The sequence below is a fragment of the Capra hircus genome, chromosome 4 (assembly GCF_001704415.2).
Source record: "Capra hircus breed San Clemente chromosome 4, ASM170441v1, whole genome shotgun sequence".
Taxonomy (NCBI): domain Eukaryota; kingdom Metazoa; phylum Chordata; class Mammalia; order Artiodactyla; family Bovidae; genus Capra; species Capra hircus.
This window is the reverse complement of record NC_030811.1, coordinates 89,997,132-90,022,674: the sequence shown is the minus strand read 5'-3', so window position 1 is coordinate 90,022,674 and position 25,543 is coordinate 89,997,132. Positions and strand designations below refer to the sequence as shown.

The following is a 25,543-nucleotide window of genomic DNA, read 5'->3' as shown; positions in this document are numbered from 1 at the left end:
ACCCAGACGGACGGGCCACGGTGGAGAGTTCTGACAAAACCTGGTCCACTAGCGAAGGGGATGGCAAACCTCTTCAGTATTCTTGCCTTGAGAACCCCATGAACAGTATGAAAAAGCAAAAAGGACACTTCCAGCCCCAGGTTGGAAGGTGCCCAATATACTACTGGAGATCAGTGGAGAAATAACTCCAGAAGGAATGAAAAGGCTAAGCCAAAGTGGAAACAATGCCCATTGTTGTGTGGATATATCTGGTGGTGAAAGTGAAGTCCAATGCTGTAAAGAACACTATTGCATAGGCACCTCGCATGTTAGGTCCATGAATCAAGGTACATTGGACAGGGTCAAATAGGAGATGGCAACAATGAACATTGACATTTTAGGAATCAGTGAACTAAAGTGGACTGGAATGGGTGGATTTAATTCAGATGACCATTATATCTACTACTGTGGGCAAGAATCCCTTAGAAGAAATGGAATAGCCCTCATAGTCAACAAGAGAGTCTGAAATGCAGTACTTGGGTGCAATCTCAAAAATGACAGAATGATCTCGGTTTATTTCCAAGGCAAACCATTCGACATTATGGTAATTCAACTCTATGCCCAACAACTAATGCCAAAGAAGCTGAAGTTGAACAGATCTATGAAGATACAAGATCTAGAACTAACACCAAAAAAAAAAAAAGTCCTTTTCATCATAGGGGACTGGAATGCATAAGTAGGAAGTCAAGAGATACCTGAAGTAACAGGCAAGTTTAGTCTTAGAGTACAAAATGAAGCAGGGCAAAGGCTAACAGAGTTTTGCCAAGAGAACACACTGGTCATAGCAAACACCCTCTTCCAACAACACAAGGGATGCCTCTACACTTGAACGTCACCAGATGGTCAATAGCGAGATCAGATTGATTATAAGTTCTATACAATCAGCAAAAACAAGACCAGGAGCTGACTGTGGCTCAGATCATGAACTCCTTATTGCCAAATTCAGACTTAAATTGAAGAAAGTACGGAAAACTACTAGGCCATTCAGGTATGAACTAAAGCAAATCCCTTAACAATTGTACAGTGTAAGTGACAAATAGATTCAAAGGATTAGATCTGACAGAGTGCCTGAAGAACTGTGGACACAGGTTCATACCATTGTACAGGAGGCAGTGATCAAGTCCATCCCCAAGAAAAAGAAATGGAAAAGGCAAAATGGTTGTCTGAGGAGGCCTCACAAATAGCTGAGAAAAAAGAGACCCAAAAGGCAAAGGAGGAAAGGAAAGATACACCCATATGAATGCAGAGTTCCAAGAGTACCAAGGAGAGGTGAGAAAGCCTTCCTGAGTGAACATTGCAAAGAAATAGAGGAAAACAGTAGAATGGGAAAGACTAGAAGGATTAGAGGCAGGAGGAGAAGGGGATGACAGAGGATGAGATGGCTGGATGGCATCACTGACTCGATGGACTTGACTTTGGGTAAACTCCCGGAGTTGGTGATGGACAGGGAGGCCTAGCGTGCTGCGATTCATGGGGTCACAAAGAGGCGGACATGACTGAGCGACTGAACTGGACTGAACTGAGAGATCTCTTTAAGAAAATTAGAGATACCAAGGGAACATTTCATGCAAAGATAGGCACAATAAAGGACAGAAACTGTATGGATGTAACTGAAAGATAAGATATTAAGAAGAGGTGGCAAGAATACACAGAACTACACAAAAAAAGATGTTAATGACACGGATAATCACGATGGTATGATCACTCACCTAGGACCAGACATCCTGGAATGTGAAGTCAAATGGGCCTTAGGAAGGATCGGTACGAACAAAGCTAATGGACCTGATGGAATTCCAGCTGGGCTATTTGAAATCCTAAAAGATGATGCTGTTAAAGTGCTGCACTCAATATGCCAGCAAAGTTACTATACTGCTGTTCAAAGATTGACTTTGTGACTGGTTTCTAGCTTCCTTTAAAAATGTTAGACCAAGCATAAAGCGTAGTAAATACTATTTTGCTAGTGATAGGTACATTAGCAGCATTTCTGTTCACAATTTGTAGCACAGTTCTTCCTTTGAAATAAAGTGAGGATTATTCAGTAGGAATTTCAAAAGTAGAAGGATAACCCTATGCAAGAGAAATTCTGTGAATTTGTGGAAAAGATAAAAGATCAAGACAAAAGCAAATGTAACCAAATTCTTACTGAATCTGCCTAAATCTCATACCAGCTTAAGCCTGTGTTCAAACAGATGAGAAAAGGCCCAGGTGGTAGTTAATATACTCCCCATTCTTCAGCCCCCTTCCTCCTTTGCACATGTGCACTAATATACTGCCCACCATACATTTCTTACTCTATGCATGTTAATTAAGTTTATAGTAGAATTTCTAAAAGCAATACAATGCTGCTCTCCAGGGTTTTTGCAAACTTACGTATGAAAACTTAGGAATCCCCTCTACCTGGAAAGGAGGGTCCAATTTTCACAGCTGCACAGGAACTTGGACTTGCTATTTAGTTGAAAGTTTAGCTGAATCACACAGGAACATCAGTCCCTCCTAGCTATAGTTTTGTGACTTTCCTCTTCACTGGTCTCGCCAGAACCATCTCCTCCCTTGTCTTCTTTCCCTGAGAGATGTTTAGCTGGCTTGGCTTCCATCTTACCCCCTCACACCCTCAGACCTCAACTGCTTCTTTGTTTTAATATTCTGTCAGTGAACCATGGAAGGCTACCTCCTTCAAGGATGAAAAACTCACCTGGAAGATTACTAGCTTGTGCGGGGCTTCAGCTTGCCTTTAACCCAGGCTTGGTCTCTAAACTTAAGACAAAAATGAAAACAAACATGCCGACAGTAGAATGGGCCACTGCACAAATGTTTGCCTTTTCCAAAGGAGGGCTTGAAAGGAAGAGAAGCAGCAGAGACAAAAGGAGTGAGGAATGTCCAGCTTTTGATTTGGTGGCAGGAGGAATAACTTGCCCAATTTGACGGAAGTGAAACTCTCACCAGGTCTCACGACTCAAACGCCATGTCCCTGGCTGCCTCCACAGTATTTTCCTGAAAGTCCATTAGCACCACGAGGAGATCAGCAGAGGAGCTCGAATATTTTTGTGCCACTTTGCGCATTATTCAATTTTTGTTATTCAATAAGCCAACCTTACAACCACAGTTTCTAATAGATTGACCAGCTCCCAAAAGAAGTAAAAAGTACAAATAATAGCTTTGGAATTACTGAAAATCAATAATTTCACAATTATTAAAAATAAGTTAAATATGTCCAGTTTTTATATATTATACTTCAGTAAAGCTGTGAAAAATTAATATATAAATATTTTCTGAGGAGAACTATCAAGATGGATGACAGCTATATGACATCATATGTTACAAAATTATCCCAAGTTAAACTTGAAAACTTTTCTCTTTTATCTGCCCTCGTTGGCCCCTCCTAGCTCCATTACTTGAATGCAATACTTCCGGAACTGAATTTTAAAGTATGGAATGTAAATAGTCGTCTTTGCTGGTCTTGGGAAGGTGTAAAATCTTACACAGCACTTACAGGGTTTGATTTCATTCTGGCTTCCAGGTATTGGTTTCCATTCCAATTTTGCAGTCATTTTTAACAGCAGTGATGTGCTGGACATTTGCTGTAAGAGCCAGGTGGCTGGGGTACTTGGTATGGCAGTGATTCCCACTGCCTGAGAACCAGGACACCAAGTAGAAGAGATCTGTGTTTCTGTGTTTACAGAGAGCCAACCAAGAGAGTAGAATTTAAACACTTTTTATTAATATGAGGAAAAAACAGTTTCTTCTTTGCATTTGACCCTGCATTGGATCCAGCATTGTTTTCCAAGGCATCTTAGTGGGGAAACCCTGCATTTATAATCTATTGGATACTGGCACATTGCTTCTTTTTATTTTTGCCTTCACCGTGATTGGCTTCAAGATGACTGCAACCAGTTTTCATTAAGGCGCCATATGTAGCAAGAGTGATGTTCTTCACTCCATCCTCTAAAAGTGAAAAATACAGGATAGCATCACCATTGCTGTAGCTGCACCAGGAGCCCTCTCCTCCCAGCTCCCCCTGCCCCCCAAAAGAAAATTAGAGATAAATGAATGGCAGAATAAATAATTTATGCTAATGAAATTACTGCAATTAGTAGTTCTACAATGACCCTTTTAAAAGCCACAGCTGTTAATGTCAGGAAGTGCTGTCACTACTGACCTTATCATAAGAGAAAGTGACAAATTGCGAATGCAGGGAAGACCAGTCATCAAAGAGGTCTGTTCTGGAACGATTAGAGTTTTCTGAAAAACAGTGTGAATTACAACCAGCTGCTCCCTGGCTCTGCAAGTCTCCCATGCTGTGCCATTTTGTTAAGCCCGATAACAATAGTTATTTTGCCCCATTGAGACAAGTTGTCTCGGGCCTCTTCCAGCTCTACCGGAAACCACTTCTTCCATCTCGGATTTACAAATGAAACTGTTGTTAAAGAGAGCTGTTCAGGGCAGCCGAGGAGCCTCCTCATAAGGATCATGGTTGGGTAGAGGCCAGATTTTTTTTTTTTCTTTGCTACAAGGATGTTGCACTTGGCTGGGGACATATTTATCTATTTTAGAAAGATACATGCTGGCTTTGAGTTCTGTTCAAACAAGACAGGACAGGAGTGAATTTCTGCCCATATTTATATTGCCGTCAGATTCTTTAAAAAATGATCCCCTCAGGGATGTGAGTTGTATGGCATTACTTCCTTAGAAGTTTATATTCTGAATTCACTGTTTGGTGATACACGTATGTCTCAGATCAAGTGGAAACAAAGCATATTCAGAATGTGTATCGTTCTATATTTAACTTTTGCTTTAAAAACATTTTGGTAACTAGCGCAGTGGATTTTTCATATGCAGAACAATCCAGTCTGTACATATTTTAAACCCATTCAGGCGTTTTCCATGAGGTTGGAAAGTGGAGTGTTTGGACTTTGCTCTGGAGGCGTTCTTCTCCAGCAAGAATCAGCCTGTCTCTCCTCGCACCCCTGGCTGTGATATTAATGGCACAGCTTTGAAACGTTTAACTGCACCACCAGCCACTTGTGCGCAATTTCCCCAAAGATGTCTGAGTGTTATTGACAACACTTTGGTAAATTATGTGTGACTTTCCTAAGAGTTGGTGTAGCTCATTTAATTCATATTAATTGATTTTTAGGCTTCCCTTGATTAATTGAACCTGGTTCATCTTGTACAGAATGCAATAAATAATCATTAAAATGAGGGAGATGTGACTCCTCAAATTAAAAAGTTAACTACTTCAGAAGTTGTAGAGGACAAAACGGAAAGAATGTCTAGTGGGGAGTTCTCCAGGGATTCTTCAAAGGAGAGTTGCTCCTTTTTCTTTTTTTTCCAAATGAGAATGGGCATATTGTTCTCCCACAAGCAGTGACTTTTATTTTGTTTTGTTTTGTTTTCCCAGTGACTGCAGAGTTGTTGGTTTTCTTTGGCTATAGCCTAGCTTGAAAGTGACACCAAAAATACTTCCCTGAGTAGAGTGTCTCAGTTTCTCCATTTTCTCTTTGACACACTTGATAAAAATCAAGTTGTAAAATGCTGTGCATGTGTTGCACCTTGGCTTTTGGGTTTGGTATGTGGAGCAGGGGTAAATCCTTTGCCCTGCTTGGCGAGAAGAGGTAATGAAACTGAATACCTTCGTGTCATCTCTCTAAACCGGTGGATATCTCTGAAAGACTTAAGTTTTCCTAGATCTACTGTAAATTGTGCTGGCTTTTAGAAAATAAATGTTGTACAATTTTGCTGATTTTTCTTCCTTTTTTTAAGTTGGCGTTTTTGTTTCCACTTGAGAGAATTTCATACGAATTGCAATGTGTATGTTTTCAGCCCCTGGATAAAGACTCTATTAGCCTTTTCATGGCCCACGTTCACACTAGTGTACATGAAATAAGTACCAGGTATTACCAGAATGAGAGAAGACACAACTATACGACCCCAAAGAGTTTTCTGGAACAGATATCACTGTTTAAGAACCTGTTGAAAAAGAAACAAGAAGCAGTGTCCCAGAAGAAGGAGCACTTGGTGAGTGGCGTCCAGAAGCTGAGAACCACAGCCTCTCAGGTATGACCAGGGTATGTTGTTACTCAGTGATACCTGTGCTTTTAACATTGAAAAATATGTTTACTTTTGAAGCAGCTTTTTAACCCACTTGTGTAAGATGCCTGGTCCTAAAATCTATAGATAATGATACAGAGAACACACAGTTCCCGCTCTCCTAAGCCTGGAAAGGTATCGGCCGCTTACGCGGTCACAGCTGGTTGGCTGGCCTGGCTCCGTGCTGGGCCGTGTCGAGATGGTGAGTGGCATGGGCACAGCTGGTTTCCTCTCATCTCCCCGTGCTCTGGGCTTGTTGGCAGATTGGTCTCAGATTCTCTATCCCAAGTGAAGGCGTCATTTCTTGGCTGGTGATATGATAAGGGTTGCTGTGACTGGGATCCCTAAGTACAGCTGTTTCCTCTGACCTGTTTGATCTGCTCCTTTTAGCCACCATTTCTGTTAGATGATAGTATCCAGCTTCATCCCCAGCCACATGTCCCCCACTGCCTTGAAGGCCGCACCTCTTCTCTCCTTTAGTCATTCCGAAGAGACTTAGCACAGGGTGTTAGTTGTGTACAACATATCATCTGATTTCATGGTGAAAAACCCAATATATGAAGTAGGTGTTGCTAATGTGAATTTACACATGAGGCTCAAAGAATTGAAGGCCACAGAGCCCATGAATTTGGAGTTTGAGCCCAGATCTATATAAAGCCCATGGCTCCAAGCTGCCTCTGTTCAGTTCAGTCGCTCAGTCGTGTCCAGCTCTTTGCAACCCCATGGACTGCAGCATGCCTGGCCTCCCTGTCCGTCACCACCTCCCGGAGCCTCTCTGTAACTGGTTGAAAATTAGAATGTGAGAGGACAAAGACTTTTGTGATGGGCCAGCCAGGCCCTAGAGCTAGAAGGGGGAAAAAAATAAACTTCTCACTGGTGCTCACTTCAAAGCAAGAAACTCCAGTGACCTTTACAGAGTATTTTCATTAGATTGTATGCCCATATGCTTTTGAAGAGATTGGGCCAGTTTTCTCCCCAAGGATGCTGGTGGACAGTCCATGCCTGGGCTGGAAATAAGGTAGAACCTGGTTGGGGGAGTGTATGTTGGTGCCTTTCACCCTGAAGGATTCTCGGGCCACGTCCTTGAAACATTCTAAGGGCCAGACACCCAGTGCTCCTTTGCCCCTTTGTTTCATACACCAAGGAATGGCTCTTTGGTGACACATTGTGATCATTTCTGAGCAGTGAGTAGATGGACCACGATTGGGAAAGAGAAACGGGAGTAGGGAGGTTCCCAGGACAGTTTCCAGGGCTGAGCGATGCAGAGTGTGTGTGTGTGCATGCAGTCGTGTCTGACTTTAGTGACCCCATGGACAGTAGCCTGCCAGTCTCCTTTGTCCAGGGGATTCTCCAGGCAAGAATCCCTGGATCTTCCTGACCCAGGGATTGAACATACGCCTCCTGCCTTAGTAGTCAGGTTCTTTACCCCCACGCCACCTGGGACACCCAGTGCAAATCATAGTTGCCAGAAAACTCCCAAGGAACATATCTTGATTTGTGCATCTTTCTGTCCCTTTAAAGAATGTCTTTCTTTGGTCTCCCTTTTTATATACAATTTTATCTTACTTTTTTGCCTTCTTTCTCTTTCATTTGTCTTCCCTCTCTCCTCCTGTCTTCCCTGGTGGCTCAGGCAGTTAAGCGTCTGTCTACAATGCGGGAGACCCAGGTTCGATCCCTGGGTCAGGAAGATCCCCTGGAAAATGAAATGGCACCCCACTCCAGTACTCTTGCCTGGAAAATCTCACGGACGGAGGAGGCTGGTAGGCTGCAGTCCATGGGGTCACTACAAGTCAGACATGACTGAGCGACTTCACTTTCACTTTTCTCCTCCTGTCTAATTCCACCTCACTTGAATCAAGACTCTTTTCCCCAGCAAAGACTTTGCTAGGAGTCCTGTGAAGCTAAACGTGAAGGAGATCTGGGTCCCAGAGCATTTAATGTCCCATTGAATGTTGAGGAGCCTGTTGAGTTTGCCCCAGGAAATGTAACAGTATTGGCTAAGCTGAACTGCAGTACCAGGCAGGGCTGGCACTGCACTCAGAGAGTTTATTTCCCTAGTAACAGAGACAAAAGCATGGGTTGTAGCCTCCTGGTTCTTCTCAGTGATGGCAGCATCTCATTCATAGAGAAAAAGAAAAGGAAAGAGTCTGTGGTTTCCTAACAGTCGTCTCAGTTGTGTGTTTATAATTTGGGGGAAGGAGGAGAGGAAGAAAGAAAGGGAACAGTGATTCATGGTGACTGCCAAGTTCTTGACTGTTTGGAGCCCCTGAGAAGAAGATACACAAGGTCTTAATGGAAGGACTACTAAAGATTCCTTCCCATCACGTGTTTGTGCATGTCATGCTCTTAATATCAGAAAAGTGGTTTGAATATTTAATAGCACCTTTGTTAGTGTTAGTCACATAGTCGTATCTGACTCTGTGTGACCCCAGGGACTGTAGCCTGCCAAGCTCCTCTGTCCATGGAATTCTGCAGGCAAGAATTCTGGAGTGGGTTGCCATTCCCTTCTCCAGGGGATCTTCCCAACTCAGGGATCGAACCCAGGTCTCCCACAGTGCAGGCAGATAATATACACCTTAAAGAGTTTTTAAAATCAATTGATTGTGGAGAGGAAGCATAGTGTCCTCTGTGAATAGCTGGAAAGCTGGATAGTGTAAGATCAGGTTGTGTGCAGGGAGAGAGGTCTTCATGTGGCAGCAGCCCACAGAGCCAGATAGCCATGCCCTCTGAAGTACGTCCTTACCGCTCTTCATGCATTGCAATAAAGCCCTTAGCCCCTTGATGGCCATGTATGCCCTCTGCAGATTTAGCATAGGTCATAATGGAGAGCCCTAGTCACTTCTCTTCATCAGTAAGACCTTGCCTCTGGGGTTTGAGTGGCTTTGGACATTTCAGACCTAACAGCTTCCTTACAGACTGAAATCAGTGCTTAAAATGATTTTCCTTTAATCTCTTGGATGATGCTTTTGATTATGGCCTGCCACTTGACTAGTTTCACTTGGCTGAAAAGGAGAAAGAAGCAAACATCACTGTGTGGCACGAGCCTGAGTTCATAGAGAGGCTAAAAAATCAGTCTTAGCTTAAACTCTAATAACACAGGTAGCGGTCATAGTACCAGCCATACTTCTAAGGCAGAGTCTAAATAACCTGTGTTGAAGCAGAGGTTGTAAGGATCCTTGCATATAGCAGTGGAATGTTGCTCACATGATGAAACCCCTGAAGTGTTTTTAGCAATGGAATGAAAATAAATGGCTGTGAGTGTTCTTTTTTATGATTAAAAAAAAAACAAACTAATATTTATACCCCGCAGGACCAGAAAGCAGGGTGCTTGTGTGACATGTGCTCAGGTGGGGATGGCTGGGGGTGCTTCCTTGACTGCACAGACTGAGTTGAGAAGATAAATGTTTAGTTGGTGCTGACATAAATTAATGACGTTTTCCACAAAACCATGGAAAACTTACTCTGTTGATTCCTGTGTTTTCTTTAAAAAAAAAAATGGGGCTGCATTTTTGCACGTGGAATTAAAGTCAAATCAGGATAGAAACAGATGGAAGTGAGAAATTGTTAGGCATCCCTGAATTCACTTAAAATAATAAGCTGTATCTGCTATTTGCTGTTGTTGACACAGAGTCATGACTTTTCCTTTAGGTGGGAGAGCTGAAAGCCAGACTTGCCTCTCAAGAAGCCGAGTTACAACTGAGAAATCAGGATGCTGAAGCTCTGATCGCAAAGATCGGGCTTCAGACAGAGAAACTGAGCCGGGAAAAGGCCATCGCCGATGCCGAGGAGCGAAAGGTCAGGCTAATTCCACCCTTTGGAGTGCAGAGCTATATTTAGCACAAAATAAACCTTTGTAGGTGAATAATTTTGAACAACTTCCCCTCCAGGGAGCATAAAATCTAAAGAATTATGATAGTTACACATGTAACAGCATTTCACACCATGATTACCACTTGACCTTTCTTTACATTATGCATTTTCCCACCCTTTTAGCTCTTTTAATGACACAAAAGAACAATAAATACTGAGCTCATTCAAGCATATAATGGATGTGGATTTTGAACATCAGGCCTATTTGTAATACAGTAAAGGTCATGAAGTCACCACAGAGGTTTCTAAAGGTTTTCAGTTTTTAGGCAAATTGAACAACTCAATTGTTAACAAAGCCCATTCCGTCACTCTGCAAGATGGTTTTCGAATTTTGCATTTTAATAATACAACTTGAGGTTGTTATTATATCCCAAGCTAAATTTGTCCTTTTCGAGTCCGTGGAGGCCCTGGCATTCTGTATTATGTTTTATTGTTGGAAACAATTACTTTTAAGATTATATAGATTGGCTTTCTTTGTGCTTAGGTTTCCAGTAATTCTGAAATAAATATAACTTATTTTGTCATCTTCTCTTACTGAAACTTCAGCAGCAAGTAGAAGATATTTCATTTTTGTATATCTCACTTCCCAAGAGAAACAGAATGATTACTAAATGTTTAGTAAATAGCAAACAGAATAATTAGCAATTAGTAAAAAGCAAACAGAATGATTACTAAATATCTTTTAAAAACTGAATGAATGTATATGTGCAAATTCTATTTTAAACAAAAGATTATAATCAAGGCTTTCTGCCTCTTTGCAACCCCATGGAGTATATAGACCATGGAATTCTCCAGGCCAGAGTACTGGAGTGGGTAGCTTTTCCCTTCTCCAGGGTATCTACTCAACCCATGTATCGAACCCAGGTCTCCCATATTGTAGGCTGATTCTTTACCAGCTGAGCCACCAGGGAACCCCACGAAAACTGGAGTGGGTAGCCTATCCCTTCTCCAGTAAATTTTCCTGACCCAGGAATCAAATCAGGATTTCCTGCTTTGCAGGAGGATTTTTTATCATCTGAGCTACCAGGGAAGCCCTATAATCAAGGCTTAGTTAATACAAAATATAAATTATGAATACTCATAGAGCCAGTGATTCTGTCGCCATTATGCTATTATTCTGCATTAATGATAGCAGAAAATATTTGAGTTTTTCCAGTGATGTTACCATTCATTCGTAGACAGATGAATTGTTTTCCTTTTGTTCTAATGTGCATTCAGCATATGTGCCTTTAACTTGCACACTAAAGACTTGAAAAGTGTATAGAAAATCAAAACGCTAAATTTTTTTTTAAAAAACTTATTTTTGAAGTTAAAGATAAGGCATGTTTGGCATGGCCAATTCTGGTAATAAATATTTCCATTGAGTTTCAGATAAGTGGAGGATATCTTTAAAGGTATATTTTTATATTTAAAGTAACTAGGTATCACACATGGTGTGATGATCATAAGCTAATTTCACCCAGGGGATATTTTTCAGGCATTAACAAATATGTGATGTTCCAATAGTTACTATTTCATAACTCATGCCTCCCTCCAGAAGATTTTGCAGACCCAGGTATCAAACCCACCTCCCTTATGTCTCCTGCATTGGCGGGCATGGTCTTTACCACTGGTACCACCTGGGAAGCCGAAATCCATTTTTACAGATCTTAAATTATAACAAGTACTGTGGAGGCCTCCTTACATTTTTTAAGGGCCTAGATCTGATAGATAGAGTGCCTGATGAACTATGGAATGAGGTTCGTGACATTGTACAGGAGATAGGGATCAAGATGATCCCCATGGAACAGAAATGCAAAAAAGCAAAATGGCTTTCTGGGGAGGCCTTACAAATAGCTGTGAAAAGAAGAGAGGTGAAAAGCCAAGGAAAAAAGGAAAGATATAGGCATCTGAATGCAGAGTTCCAAAGAATACCAAGAAGAGATAAGAAAGCCTGCTTCAGTGATCAGTGCAAAGAAATAGAGGAAAACAACAGAATGTAAAAGACTAGAGATCTCTTCAAGAAAATGAGAGATACCAAGGGAACATTTCATGCAAAGATGGGCTTGATAAAGGACAGAAATGGTACAGACCTAACAGAAGCAAAAGATATTAAGAAGAGGTGGCAAGAATACACAGAAGAACTGTACAAAAAAGATCTTTATGACCCAGATAATCACGATGATGTGATCACTAATCTAGAGCCAGACATCCTGGAATGTGAAGTCAAGTGGGCCTTAGAAAGCATCACTACGAACAAAGCTAGTGGAGGTGATGGAATTCCAGTTGAGCTATTTCAAATCCTGAAAGATGATGCTGTGAAAGTGCTGCACTCAATATGCCAGCAAATTTGGAAAACTTAGCAGTGACCACAGGACTGGAAAAGGTCAGTTTTCATTCCAATCCCAAAGAAAGGCAATGCCAAAGAATGCTTAAACTACCACACAATTGCACTCATCTCACACGCTAGTAAAGCAATGCTCAAAATTCTCCAAGCCAGGCTTCAGCAATACGTGAACCGTGAACTCCCTGATGTTCAAGCTGGTTTTAGAAAAGGCAGAGGAACCGGAGATCAAATTGCCAACATCCACTGGATCATGGAAAAAGCAAGAGAGTTCAGAAAAACATCTATTTCTGCTTTCTTGACTATGCCAAAGCCTTTGACTGTGTGGATCACAATAAACTGTGGAAGATTCTTCAAGAGATGGGAATACCAGACCACCCAACCTGCCTCTTGAGAAATCTGTATGCAGGTCAGGAAGTAACAGTTAGAACTGGACATAGGAAAAGGAGTACATCAAGCCTGTATATTGTCACCCTGCTTATTTAACTTTTATGCAGACTGCATCATGAGAAATGCTGAACTGGAAGAAACACAAGCTGGAATCAAGATTGCTGGGAGAAATATCAAAAACCTCAGATATGCAGATGACACCACCCTTATGGCAGAAAGTGAAGAGGAGCTAAAAGGCCTCTTGATGAAAGTGAAAGAGGAAAGCGAAAAAGTTAGCTTAAAGCTCAACATTCAGAAAACGAAGATCATGGCATCTGGTCCCATCACTTCATGGCAAATAGATGGGGAAACAGTAGAAACAGTGTCAGACTTTATTTTTTTGTGCTCCAAAATTACTGCAGATGGTGACTGCAGCCATGAAATTTAAAGACGCTTACTCCTTGGAAGAAAAGTTATGACCAACCTAGACAGTATATTCAAAAGCAGAGACATTACTTTGCCGACTAAGGTCCATCTAGTCAAGGCTATGGTTTTTCCTGTGGTCATGTATGGATGTGAGAGTTGGACTGTGAAGAAGGCTGAGTGCCGAAGAATTGATGCTTTTGAACTGTGGTGTTGGAGAAGACTCTTGAGAGTCCCTTGGACTGCAAGGAGATCCAACCAGTCCATTCTGAAGGAGATCAACCCTGGGATTTCTTTGGAAGGAATAATGCTAATGCTGAAGCTCCAGTACTTTGGCCACCTCATGCAAAGAGTTGACTCATTGGAAAAGAGTCTGATGCTGGAAGGGATTGAGGGCAGGAGGAGAAGGGGATGACAGAGGATGAGATGGCTGGATGGCATCACCGACTCGATGGACGTGAGTCTGAGTGAACTCTGGGAGATGGTGATGGACAGGGAGGCCTGGCGTGCTGCGATTCATGGGGTCGCAAAGAGTCGGAGACGACTGAGCGACTGAACTGAACTGCACCTGAATTTCTAAGGCAAATTGTCCTCACAACGATGGGGAAATGTTTTAGCAGATTAGAACTCATCTGACAGGTTGTTTCATGAAGTTCTTCAGACATGGAAAAGGTACATGCTATTTTTTTAATATCTCATCCATACCAAAATGTAAGAACACTTTAAAATATTTTCATTTTATTCATGAGGCTCAATTTAATTATAAATAACAAATATTATCTGAGCACCAGTTTTTGTTTTTTGGTTTCTTTTTTTGGCCTGGCACTTTTCTAGGCTTTTAAAGATATATAATAGGCAGGGTGCCTGCATGTTGCTTACATTGTAATGGGAAAGATAGAAGATGAGTGACAATACTGATAGACAAGATATTTTATGTTAATGATAAGGGCTATGATGAAAGCGAAATAGATGCAATAGTGGAAAAAACTATTTTAAATTGATTATGGAAGAAAGGTCTATTTGTAATTAAATTATGTAGAGTCAAGGTAATGACAACGGAGAAGGAAACGGCAACCCACTCCAGTGTTCTTGCCTGGAGAATCCCAGGGACGGGGGAGCCTGATGGGCTGCTGTCTATGGGGTCGCACAGAGTCGGACACGACTGAAGCGACTTAGCAGCAGCAGCAGAGTCAAGGTATTAATCAAATATATGCCATGAGCTCACATTGGCCATATGCACAACAATGTACTAAATTCTGTGTGGTTCTTATAAAGGGGTGTATATGGATTCTTTGATTCTATGAAATTGTAACACATAAGAAGTACTTTAAAAGTAACAAAAGTATATTGCAACATTTAATATGGCTAAACAAATACTGGAGTTGGAAGACCGTCTTCCTGTACATCTTGACAATCCATATAGAGAAGCCAGTTGAAATTGTTACTTCAAATGTGTAAGATCATCAAGGACTATTCAAATCACAGGTGTTGCTAGCAGTGACTTCAAGTAAGCACCATTAAGCTTGTGAAAATTAGATCTTCCATCTTTGATGTATCAGCTCCAGGTTCTAATAATCCTCTGATCCCTTTCAAATTGCCCTCTTTGTTGAGTGTAAGCCTCATGAATGAGAATGCCTTCCATAGTGCAGAGCTCATATAATCTCTTGGAAAGGTAAACATCCTCCCTGATTTTGGATGGTCTTCAGGTTTTTAATGTCTCTTTTCTAAAGATGGATGGGATTGAATTTTGGAGGACCATCAGAAATTTCTTATAGTCTGAAGGTAAGGGAGAGTCATGTATTTGTTAACTGGAGCTGCCGTAACAAAACATCACAGAGTCGGAGGCTTAAACAGTGTTGTTCAGTTGCTCAGTCATGTCAGACTCTGCAACCCATGATATGGGGCACGCCAGGCTTCCCTATCTTTCACCATCACCATCTCCCAGAGCTTGCTTAAACTCATGTCTGTTGAGTCGGTGATGCCATCCAAGCATCTTGTCCTCTGTCATCCCCTTCTCCTCCTGCCTTCTATCCTTCCCAGCATCAGGGTCTTTTCCAGTGATTCTGTTCTTTTCATCAGGTGGCCACAGTTTTGAAGCTTCAGCTTCAGAATCAGTCCTTCCAATGAATATTCAGGGTTGATTTCCTTTAGGATTGGCTGGTTTGATCTCCTTGCAGTCCAAGGGGCTCTGAGAATTTTCTCCAACTCCAACTTTCAAAAGCATCAATTCTTCGGCACTCAGCCTTCTTTATGGTCCAACTCTCACATCTGTACATGGCTACTGGAAAAACCATAGCTTTGACTAGATGGACCTTTGTTGGCAAAGTAATGTCTCTGCTTTTTAATACACTCTCTAGGTTTGTCATAGTTTTCTTTCAAGGAGCAAGTGTCTTTTAATTCTATGGCTGCAGTCACTGTACACAGTGATTTTGGAGCCCAAGAAAATAAAGTCTGTCACTGTTTCCATTGTTTTCTCATCTCTTTGCCATGAAGTGACGGCACTGGATCCCATGATCTTAGTTTTCTGAATGTTGAGTTTTAAGCCAACTTTTTCACTCTCCTCTTTCACCTTCTCAGGAGGCTTTTTAGTTCCTCTTCACTTTCTGCCATAAGGGTGGTGTCATCAGCATATCTGAGGTTATCGACATTCTTCCCAGCTGTATTGATTCCAGCTTGTGCTTCATCTAGCCCAGCATTTTGCATGATGTACTCTGCATGTAGGTTAAATAAGCAGGGTGACAATATACAGCCTTGACGTACTCCTTTCCCGATTGTGAACCAGTCCGTTTTTACATGTCCTCTTCTACCTATTGCTTAGAACTGGCTTAAACAGTAGAGATTTATTTTCTCAGAGTTCTGGAGTCTGGAAGTCAAGCTGTTGGCGGGTTTGGTTTCTCCCAAGGCCTCTCTGCACTGAGTTTGCAGATGGTCCCCTTCCCACTTGTCCTCATGTGTTTTTTCTCTGTTCACATACCCTTGCCGACTCATGTGTGTAACTAGATTTCCTCCCCTTACAAAGACCCTAGTCAGATTGGGTTGAGCCTCACCCTAACAGGCTTAGTTTAATTTAACCATTTTTAAAGGCTCTCTGTAAACACAGTGACATTCAGAGGTCCTGGGTTTAAGCCTTCAACCTGAGAATTTTGAATGGACACAGTTCAGCCCATAACAAGCAGTTATTGTGACTTTATCCTCTTGTTGTGACCACCACTAAATTTCATGAGCCATCTGCAAGGTGCTTTTGACAAGTAGAGGGCAGGAGGAGTCCCGGGTTCCCATGAATGGGGCTGTCTTCAAGTCTGTTTTAATAGACGATGGTAAAGAGAAAGCACACACTCTAAGCTTCCCTGCAGCTCTTCCACCTTTCTCGGGTTGGGCCTCCTTAACCAGTCCCCAGGAGCCTTGTGGGAGGGAGGCAGAGAAAAAGTGCAGTCAGGCTTACCAAGTCACCGTGATACACAGCAGTTTCACAGCTCCGATAAGGGTGAGAGGGATTGGGAATGAGAAGTAAGTTGACCAACCTGGAGTATTTTTTTCATTTGCATTTGTGGGGTTTAGTTGTTAAATGTTCTAAATTGCCCTGTTTATCAAATTACCCAAAGGGATGATACTGCATTAACAGTAAAGGAAGAGAGAGTATATGTATGACCCCAGTCTTGGTGAAATAGCATTTAGGAGAAATACTCTCTAGGGTTTCTTCTAAATATTGAAAAATCTATGATCCCAAGTCCAGTTTTAAATTATACTATCATAAATGGTCACAAGGAGCATGTTTAGATTCATTATATCCTTAAGGATAGTAAATAAACCTGATGTAATAATTCACTCAAATATAGTCTCTGTTTTTTCTATAGCAGAATTCTCTAACACATTGAAAACGTAGTATGCTTGGAGTTTTCATGGTCATTCCTGGCAGGATTGAGGTTTGGGAGCAGTTCTCAGTAAGCATGCAGAGTTTCCCTACATATGTTAACAGTAACCAAACGTATATTTGGCCAGAGATCACATATCTAGCCTGAACCAATTACATTCATAAGAGGTGCAGTACACAGCAAAATAATGGTTAATCAGGAGAAGGGTAATTATTGCTAATAAAGCTGCGGTAGACAAGGTAATTTGTTGTGAGCAGTGTTTAATTTTATGGTGTAGATAAACTTGTTCATTCCAAACACATCTGAAGAAATGCGCTTTTGTTCACACATGATGATTCACAGTCCCCATCACCACAGCAACCATCCCCCATGGTGACTGGATCCTGGTGCCTGGTAGCCACAGCTTTGAAACTCCACATTTCTGCTAAGGACAAGAATTTTCTCTTCTAGACATTCAAGTTCTGTGTTCTAAAGGGAGAAGGATCAAAACTCCAGAAGCCCTCATTTTGATCTTGTTCAAGTTTACCAGCATGGCTTCCCTATATCCATATTATTAGGTTGGTGCAAACGTAATTTTGGTTTCAAACTGTGAATTTTAAATCATTATAGCTAGGCTCAAATACAGCTTTAATAGTCAAAATAAGAACCATGACAGTCACATTTTTGCCAGTGAGCAATAAGTTTGTTTATTCCTGTAGCATAAAAATCCACGCTTCAGGATTCAACAAACTCTTGGAAAGCATTTTTGGCCTCTTGCTGATTGTGGAAGAGTTTTCCCTACAAAAGGTTGTTGAGATACTTGAAGAAGTGGTAGTCAGTCAGCGAGAGGTCAGGTGAATGTGGCAGATGAGGCAAAACGTGATAGCCCAATTCATTCGACTTTGGAAACATTGGTTGTGTGAGGTGGCCGGGCATTGATGTGGAGAATTGGGCCCTTCTGTTGGCCAGTGCCAGGTGCAGGCATTGCAGCTTTCAGGGCATCTCATCAGTTTGCTGGCCATACTTTTCAGTGTAATCCCCCTCAGTTTCACCGGGGATTTAGAAAGCTGTAGTGGATCATATCGGCAGCAGATCACCAAACAGGGACCATGACCTTTTTTGGTGCAAGTTTGGCTTTGGTAAATGCTTTGGAACTTCTTCTCAGTCCAGCCACTGAACTGGTCATTACTGGTTGTCATAAAATCCACTATTCATCGCGTGTCACAATCCAGTAGAGAAATGCTTCATTGTTGTTGTGTAGAATAAGAGAAGATGACATTTCAACAAAATGACGAATTTTAAAAACTTTTCAGTCAGCTCATGAGGCACCCACTTATCAATCTTTTTCACCTTTCCAATTTGCTTCAAATGCTGAATGATCTTAGAATGGTTGACACTAAGTTCTTCAGCAACTTCTTGTATAGTTGTAAGAGGTTCAGCTTCAGTGATCCTTTCAATTGGTAATTGTCAACTTCTGATGGCCAGCCACTAGACTCTTCATCTTCCAGACTCTCATATCCTTTGCAAAATTTCTTGAACAACCAATGCACTGTATGTTTGTTAGTTCCTGGCCAAATGCATTGTTAATGTTGCCAGTTGTCTCCGCTGCTTTACGACCCATTTTAAACTCAAATAATTTGCTTTTTGTCTAACATCATTTCCCTAGTATAAAAAAATTTAAAGAGCAAGTAATAAGGCATTAGGAAAAAAGCAAAGTGAAAAATACACAGTAAAATGATACATAAGAATGTTTTCAATACCAAATGGCGAATTTCAACAATGCAAAAACCGCAATTACTTTTGCACCAACCTAGTATATAATTCGTCTTCATAAAAATTTTATGTACTGATAAACATGCACAGAGTAGAATAATATCTTCTAATCAGTTGAGCAGAAGAGCTTCACAGTTATGCTTTTTTCAATTTTATGTATTTTTGCTTCTTGCTGCGCTCCTGCTTTCTCTAGCTTGGCGAGCAGCGGCTGCTCTAGCTGCAGTGCATGGGCCTCTCAGTGCAGCGGCTTCTCTCTTTGCAGAGCCCAGGCTCTAGGCTTGTGCCCTTCAGCAGCTGTGGCTCATGGGCTTAGTTGCCCTGCAGCATGTGGGGTCTTCCTGGATCAGGGGTCAAACCCGTGTGCCCTGCACTGGCAGGCGGATTCCTAACCACTGGACCACCTGGGACGTCCCTTTATGTTTATTCTTAAAGAATAGTTAACATGGCTTTTAGACGATGTAAACATAGGTAATTAGATAATGTAGGTAAGGTAAATATAAGCAAAAATTAAGGGAATTTTGGCAAAAATACTTTGTGATCTAGTTTACTGAGTCAGCTTAGATTGTCACTTGTCCAGGACTTGCTGAAAAAGACAACTGAAAAACAAAGGAAATGCTTGATCTTGCATTTACTATTAATGGCACCTTAAAATGGCCAAAGCCCTGCTTGGAGCATTTTGATATTTGAGTCCATTTGTGTTGTGTGTTTTGTGCCTATGCAAAGCTTTGTGCATACCATGTGTCTGAAGAGAAATTAGTCTTTATGACAAAATCCTCATCTGTTCAAGATATAGGCAAATTATTGAGCAGTGTCGCTGAGGCAGCTTGCATTTTTCAGTAGAGATATTTGAGACAATAATTGGTTTGTGTGCTTTTCTTCTTTGATTAGGTGACAGCCATTCAGACCGAAGTGTCCCGGAAACAGAGGGAGTGTGAGGCGGACTTACTGAAAGCGGAGCCCGCCCTGGTGGCTGCGACAGCTGCCCTCAATACACTGAACAGGGTAAGAATGCTTCCTGGGCTCAGGGTTTTCTCAAAGTAATATTTGAAGGTTATTAGAGTTTGATAACTGGATTGAGAGTGAAATCCATGCAATCAAAAGGAAAGAAAGTCCCATAAAATGTTACAGTTGAAACAACTATTTAAGGGCATCATTGAGGTCAGCATTATAGTTGAGCTGCCTTTCCCATCTGAAAGTCTGTCCTCCTTGACCCCAGCACGTAGTCTCCTTTTGAATACTTCCAATGCCATGCAGTTTATGCTCTCATAAAAGGCAACTCTATTGTTAGCACTTAGATTTGGCCCAAATCTAGTGGTTCATATTATGTGTTGCTTTAAAAACCAAGTGGAAGATTCTTTATTTCCTCTGTTGCTTTAAGAAGTAAGTGGGGGATTCTTTGTATCCTCTGGATATTTCCTAGTATGGATATCTTATAAAAGTAGTTTTAATGATAGACCCTCAGGGAAAGAAGAAAAACCTGGATGTAAAGATACCTAGTTTTGATCCACACCATTTTTCCTAAATTCACATTATTAGCAAAATCTCATTGAGCATTCAAATTCCCATAAGAGAAAATAAACTGTGGTGATCAGAAGGACTGTGTAAAGAGAGATGGAATTATGGGCAATGTTATTTCAAAAACTGGCAGCTGGTCTTGCCTTTCGGTTCTGCTAGGCCTCTGGGGAGATTCCCAGGGCATTACTAGGCCTGAGGGTCTTGGACTCACCTTCGAAGAAGAAGGGATCCAGACTTCCACTGCTCTTCAAAGAAATATTCCATTTGTTTCTCTCAGTATTCTTTTGAAGAAAATAATTTTGACTGTGGACAGAGAGTTATTATCTTCATGGATGTTTCTTTTAGCATTACCGTAAAGTTAAACAGTTTAAAAGAACATAGGTATACTGTGATGGAAGATTGATTATTCTGCGTTCAAATAATCTGCTACCATTAAAATGAGAATTGTTAAATCCTAGCTAGCAATGTGAAAAAATGTTCATGATCTATTAAGTAAACAAGGCATAGTATAAAATAGCATATATTATGACATTTTAAAAATAAGAACATGCTTATACATAGGAAAAGTTGGAAAAAAAGATAAAAGTAACTGATTATCTCTGAGTAATGAAATTTTATACTTTCCTCTTTCTGAGCTGTAGAATGTTTATGTTGTTCTTTGTGCTTTGTATTGGCAGCTTTTTCTCTGAATATATTATTATTTACTCAGTCCAAATAAATTAATATCACTTAAGTATAAAGCTCAGTATATTTATAAATGATGAAAGGATTTTGGTTACTTAGTTCTCAGTTAGCATTAGCATATTTCACGTTTTGGCTTTTGTTCTTGTTTTCACACCCTTTCTGTTCTTTGCAGTCATTTCCCAAATGAAAAGGCAATTTATGATAATAGAGGAGAATCAGGTTCAACATTTGGTGAGATTATACAAGTAAGAGTATATAATACAGTTCAGGAAATTTCATAGAAAATCCTTAAAAAAAAAAAACATGTATTGTGAACCTACGTATACTTCTTATAGATATTAATTTTTACTCCAAAGTATTTGCTCTGATACTTATAACTTATTACATTAATACCATCTCTTGAGTAAATTAAGATTCTGGCCTTCAGAGACTAAAGAGGGATGTAGAAAAAAGGTTCAGCCTCTACGGGCATCTTCCTGGTCGAGTCATTCTAGTGTAATAGAAGATGCTTCTTGTGCATATAAAGCAGAAAGACAACACTAAGAGGCTCTGAGCTAAAGGACTCTGTTTCTGGGTTGTTGCTGTTATTTAGTCGCTGAGTTGTGTCTGACTCTTTGTGACCCCGTGGACTATAGCCCACCAGGCTCTTCTGTCCATGGGATTCTCCAGGCAAGAATACTGGAGTGGGCTGCCATTTCATACTCCAGGGGATCTTCCCTACTCAGGGATCAAACCCATGTCTCTTGAATTGGCGTGCAGATTCTTTACCACTGCACCACCAGGGAAGTCGCTGTTTCTAGAAGGCCTGATTAAAAGGCAAATATATAATGTAGGTTGGATGAACCCATAAATACCCTAAAACCTGTACATTTGTGAAATTCCCTGGCCTCAGTGTGCAAGACTCCTCAGGACTGGTACATCAGGAAGATAAATTTACTTGGAAGCCAAAAAAGGCAGTGATATTTCAAAGTATCAGAAAAGTGCCAGAAAGACCTGGACCTACTGGTGTCCCACAGTGGGATCTCTGGGAGGGCTGCAAAAACTGCCAGACCGAGACTGGTGTGAAGAGGAGAGGGTGGGAAAGACCATCCATTGAAGACCAGCTTAATGACCCAACAGTGGCCGTGAGAGAGCAGGGCGCCCTGGTCTTGAGAGTGTGTGTGCTTTTCTTCAGGTCAATCTCACCGAGCTGAAAGCCTTTCCCAACCCTCCAAATGCAGTTACCAACGTTACTGCGGCTGTGATGGTCCTTCTGGCTCCCCGGGGCAGAGTGCCGAAAGACCGGAGTTGGAAAGCAGCTAAAGTCTTCATGGGAAAGGTATCAGCCTGGCAGCGTGAAAATTCTGATGATTTCTGTGTTCAGTTCTGTGGTTATGCTTGACAGCAGGGACAGGGGAGGAATGGGCTGGGAGTTTGGGATTAGCAGATGCAAACTATTTTATGCAGAATGGATAAACAACAGGGTCCTATTGCATAGCACAAGGAACTATATTCAATGTCCTCTGATAGACCATATGAAAAGAAAGTGTGTGTATATATAGTGTCTATAGATGTATAATTGAATCTCTGTGCTCTACATCAGAAATTAATCCAACATTGTGAATCAACTATACTTCAGTAAAATAAATTTTCTTAAAGTACAGACAGTTTGAGGAGAAAGAAGAAAGCTATAAAATTCCTAACTATTAAAAAGAAATCATGTTCACATTTGCTGAGAGTAATCTACTGTGTGTTCTCCGGACCTAGAACTTTTGTTTGCCAAGTTGGAGATTAGCATGGGGTTGTAGTACACCCAGATCAGCACCAGCAGCAGTTGGAAGGTTGCTAATTATTTTCAAAATTATGAAAGCAGTTAAGTGTAGGAGGGAGAAAATTACATGGATTTCTTCTGTTGGAAAATGTTACTAATGTACAAGAAGGTGAAGCAAAGGGGCTTTGGGGTATGTGTTTTTCTTTTTCTTTTCTGCCTTTCTTTCCTTCAAAATGTGAATGCCTCCTGTGCAAAGACTGAATATTTTACCCTGGGATAAAAGGGATTTTAAAAGTGTCCATTGCTAATTCTAACTTTCGACTGTAAAGACCGAAAAAGTCAAACAGTGGGATAAATGCAGCTTGCCAATTTTGCCTTTGTGATGTGAATCCTAAAAGCTGATTTTAACTTTTGATCTTGGAATTTTCTCTGCAGCACAAATGGCTCATTGCAATAAGTCTTTTTTGCTTTACAGGTGGATGATTTTTTGCAAGCGTTAATTAACTATGACAAAGAGCACATTCCAGAGAATTGTCTAAAAGTGGTGAAGGAGCAGTACTTGAGAGACCCTGAGTTCAACCCAAACCTGATTCGGACCAAATCTTTTGCAGCAGCTGGTCTCTGCGCCTGGGTCATCAACATCATGAAATTCTATGAGGTGTATCAGGCATGACCAGATGGTTTATGGGTGTTATTCAGGAAGGGTCATATATATATTAATTTCTAGACCAGCAAAAAATGTAAAATAATTTGATGTTTAATTATCTGAATAAGATACATTTCTAAGAATAAGACATGAAGGCATCAGATTAATCAGAATTCTCTAAAGGAGGATATCTGAAATGTTGGAAGCCATGCTTTTTTAGGGTAGAGTAACTTCTTTAGGTCAAATAGCAGCAATTATATTTGATTAGATAAAAACATCTGGGTAGAATAATTATGTTTATTTATATTGAAATATTTCAGTTGTTGGCTTGAAACAACTGCAAGTCTGAGTTCATGTTTAATTAAATTTCATCCTTGCTCTCAAAGCAGAAATTTACACCAGCTACAAGTAGACTAAATAGACTAAATGAGATGAGAAATAATCTTTGGAGGACTTTTGTATTTTAATGACAAATGTGTTTTTGACTGTATGCGGTCTTTTCTAAAGTTTGTGCTTTGGAGCCAAATAGAGATAGATGATCATCTCAGTTAATCATGTATTTATCAAGTACTTGTCTGTCAGGTATGTCCCAAACACTTTGTGAAGGACTGGATGTGAAAGGGAACATGCATGGCCCTTTGCCAGGAAGATCTGACTCATTTCTGTCTTTAAATCTTGTGTGTTATATTCAAAGGTAGAATTGCTGAGGAAATGCCGCTGTCACTCCCAGAACGATTTTCAGAAAACTAGGTTATGTCCTTCACTCTGGAGACCCATGGGAATAGGACCCTGTCTCTTTAGTGGAAACCTGTATCAGGCAAGACTGCAGACGGATCACAGCTGATGGGCAGCCTCATTCCATAATGGCACGCCTGACCACTGTGCTAGCCTCATGCCCTAGGTGGAAAGACAAGGCCAGCACTGGACCATTGCTGTGTTCTGTGTTGTTTTTCTATAAAATAGAACAGAAAATTTAATTTCCTTTCTCCCTTCCCAACAGAATATTTGATCCACTCAAATGTTCAAACCACCCATTCAGATAGCCTTTAAGGTGGCCAGGAACTTAGAAAAAAAAAAAAAGTGTTAGTGTGGTTAACGTTATACTGTGTGAGGGTATCTCACATGTTCCTTTCTGGGTTCAGAGAATTTCTCCACATCAATTTTCTGCGTTTAAGGCTAGACATAATCCCACCTTTAGCTGTAGCTGCTGTACTCGACAGTTTCTGGTGATATGAGGATTGTCTCCAAATTTTATGAAAAACTAATTTTAGTATCTTAGTGGTATTTGACCTGTGTAGCATTTTATGCTAGTGCTTGTCACTCTAATGTCCACAACAAATGAGTGAGTAATGGACAAGCAGAGAGAATTTGGAAGGCTATGTGGATTTTTGTTCTGCCATTAGTTATTACCATGACTAAGATTAAACACCAAATTTATAGGTGAATTAGAGATTTTAACTGTAAAGCTTGCAGCAAATAGAAGACCGAATGATTACCTGCCCTCTTTGCATCTTCATTGCCTTGTGAAATAACCCTTATGTGGCTTTTCAGGTCTACTGTGACGTGGAGCCCAAACGCCAAGCATTAGCCCAGGCAAACTTAGAACTCTCTGCAGCTGCTGAGAAATTAGAGGCTATCAGGAAAAAGCTAGCGGTAAGTACAGGCTCCAACACTGAAGAAGTTCCTAAGAGGTGGAGCCCCGCCCCCACTCTTAGGATCCCACCTTCAGACAGGGCTGTCTCTGACACCTACTGCTCAGGAAGGAACTGGATCTTTCATGAATATATTCATTTATCTTCTTCTTCAGTAGACATTTTTTGTCTGCTGGATGCTGACTGAGCTGGAAGAGGGAACTTTCATGATTTCTGCACTTAAGAAACTTCCATGGTCTGGCAGTAGAAAGAGGGTAGCATTCAGGGATTTAAAGCAAGGATTCTGGAACCAAAGTGCCTGGGTTTACATCCAGACTCCACTATTTACTGTTTCACCCAGCACAAGTTAGGTAACCTCTTTGAGCCTCTTTTTTCTCATCTGAGAAATTGGTACTGTAATAGCATTTACTTAGGTAGATCATGAAGATTTTTATCCAATTTTTGGATTTTTATCTCATTTTTGAGAGTAATTCATAATGAGACTTTAGCACGGTGCCCGGCATATAGTATGTGATTAGAAAATGCTAACTGAAAATATTATCACCTTGACTCTCTCTACAA

General features: G+C 40.9%; 1 protein-coding gene across 1 annotated transcript in view; it reads left to right on the top strand.

Annotated features, from left to right (window-relative positions):
- The window catches only part of DNAH11 (dynein axonemal heavy chain 11), a 354,965-nt gene that overhangs the window by 207,390 nt on the left and 122,032 nt on the right, over positions 1 to 25,543 (top strand). The window contains exons 56-61 of the mRNA XM_018047336.1: positions 5,860 to 6,093; positions 9,775 to 9,921; positions 19,624 to 19,737; positions 22,109 to 22,252; positions 23,160 to 23,342; positions 24,882 to 24,983. Of these exons, the coding sequence (XP_017902825.1) occupies positions 5,860 to 6,093; positions 9,775 to 9,921; positions 19,624 to 19,737; positions 22,109 to 22,252; positions 23,160 to 23,342; positions 24,882 to 24,983 (924 nt within the window). The remainder of the gene's footprint in view (positions 1 to 5,859; positions 6,094 to 9,774; positions 9,922 to 19,623; positions 19,738 to 22,108; positions 22,253 to 23,159; positions 23,343 to 24,881; positions 24,984 to 25,543) is intronic.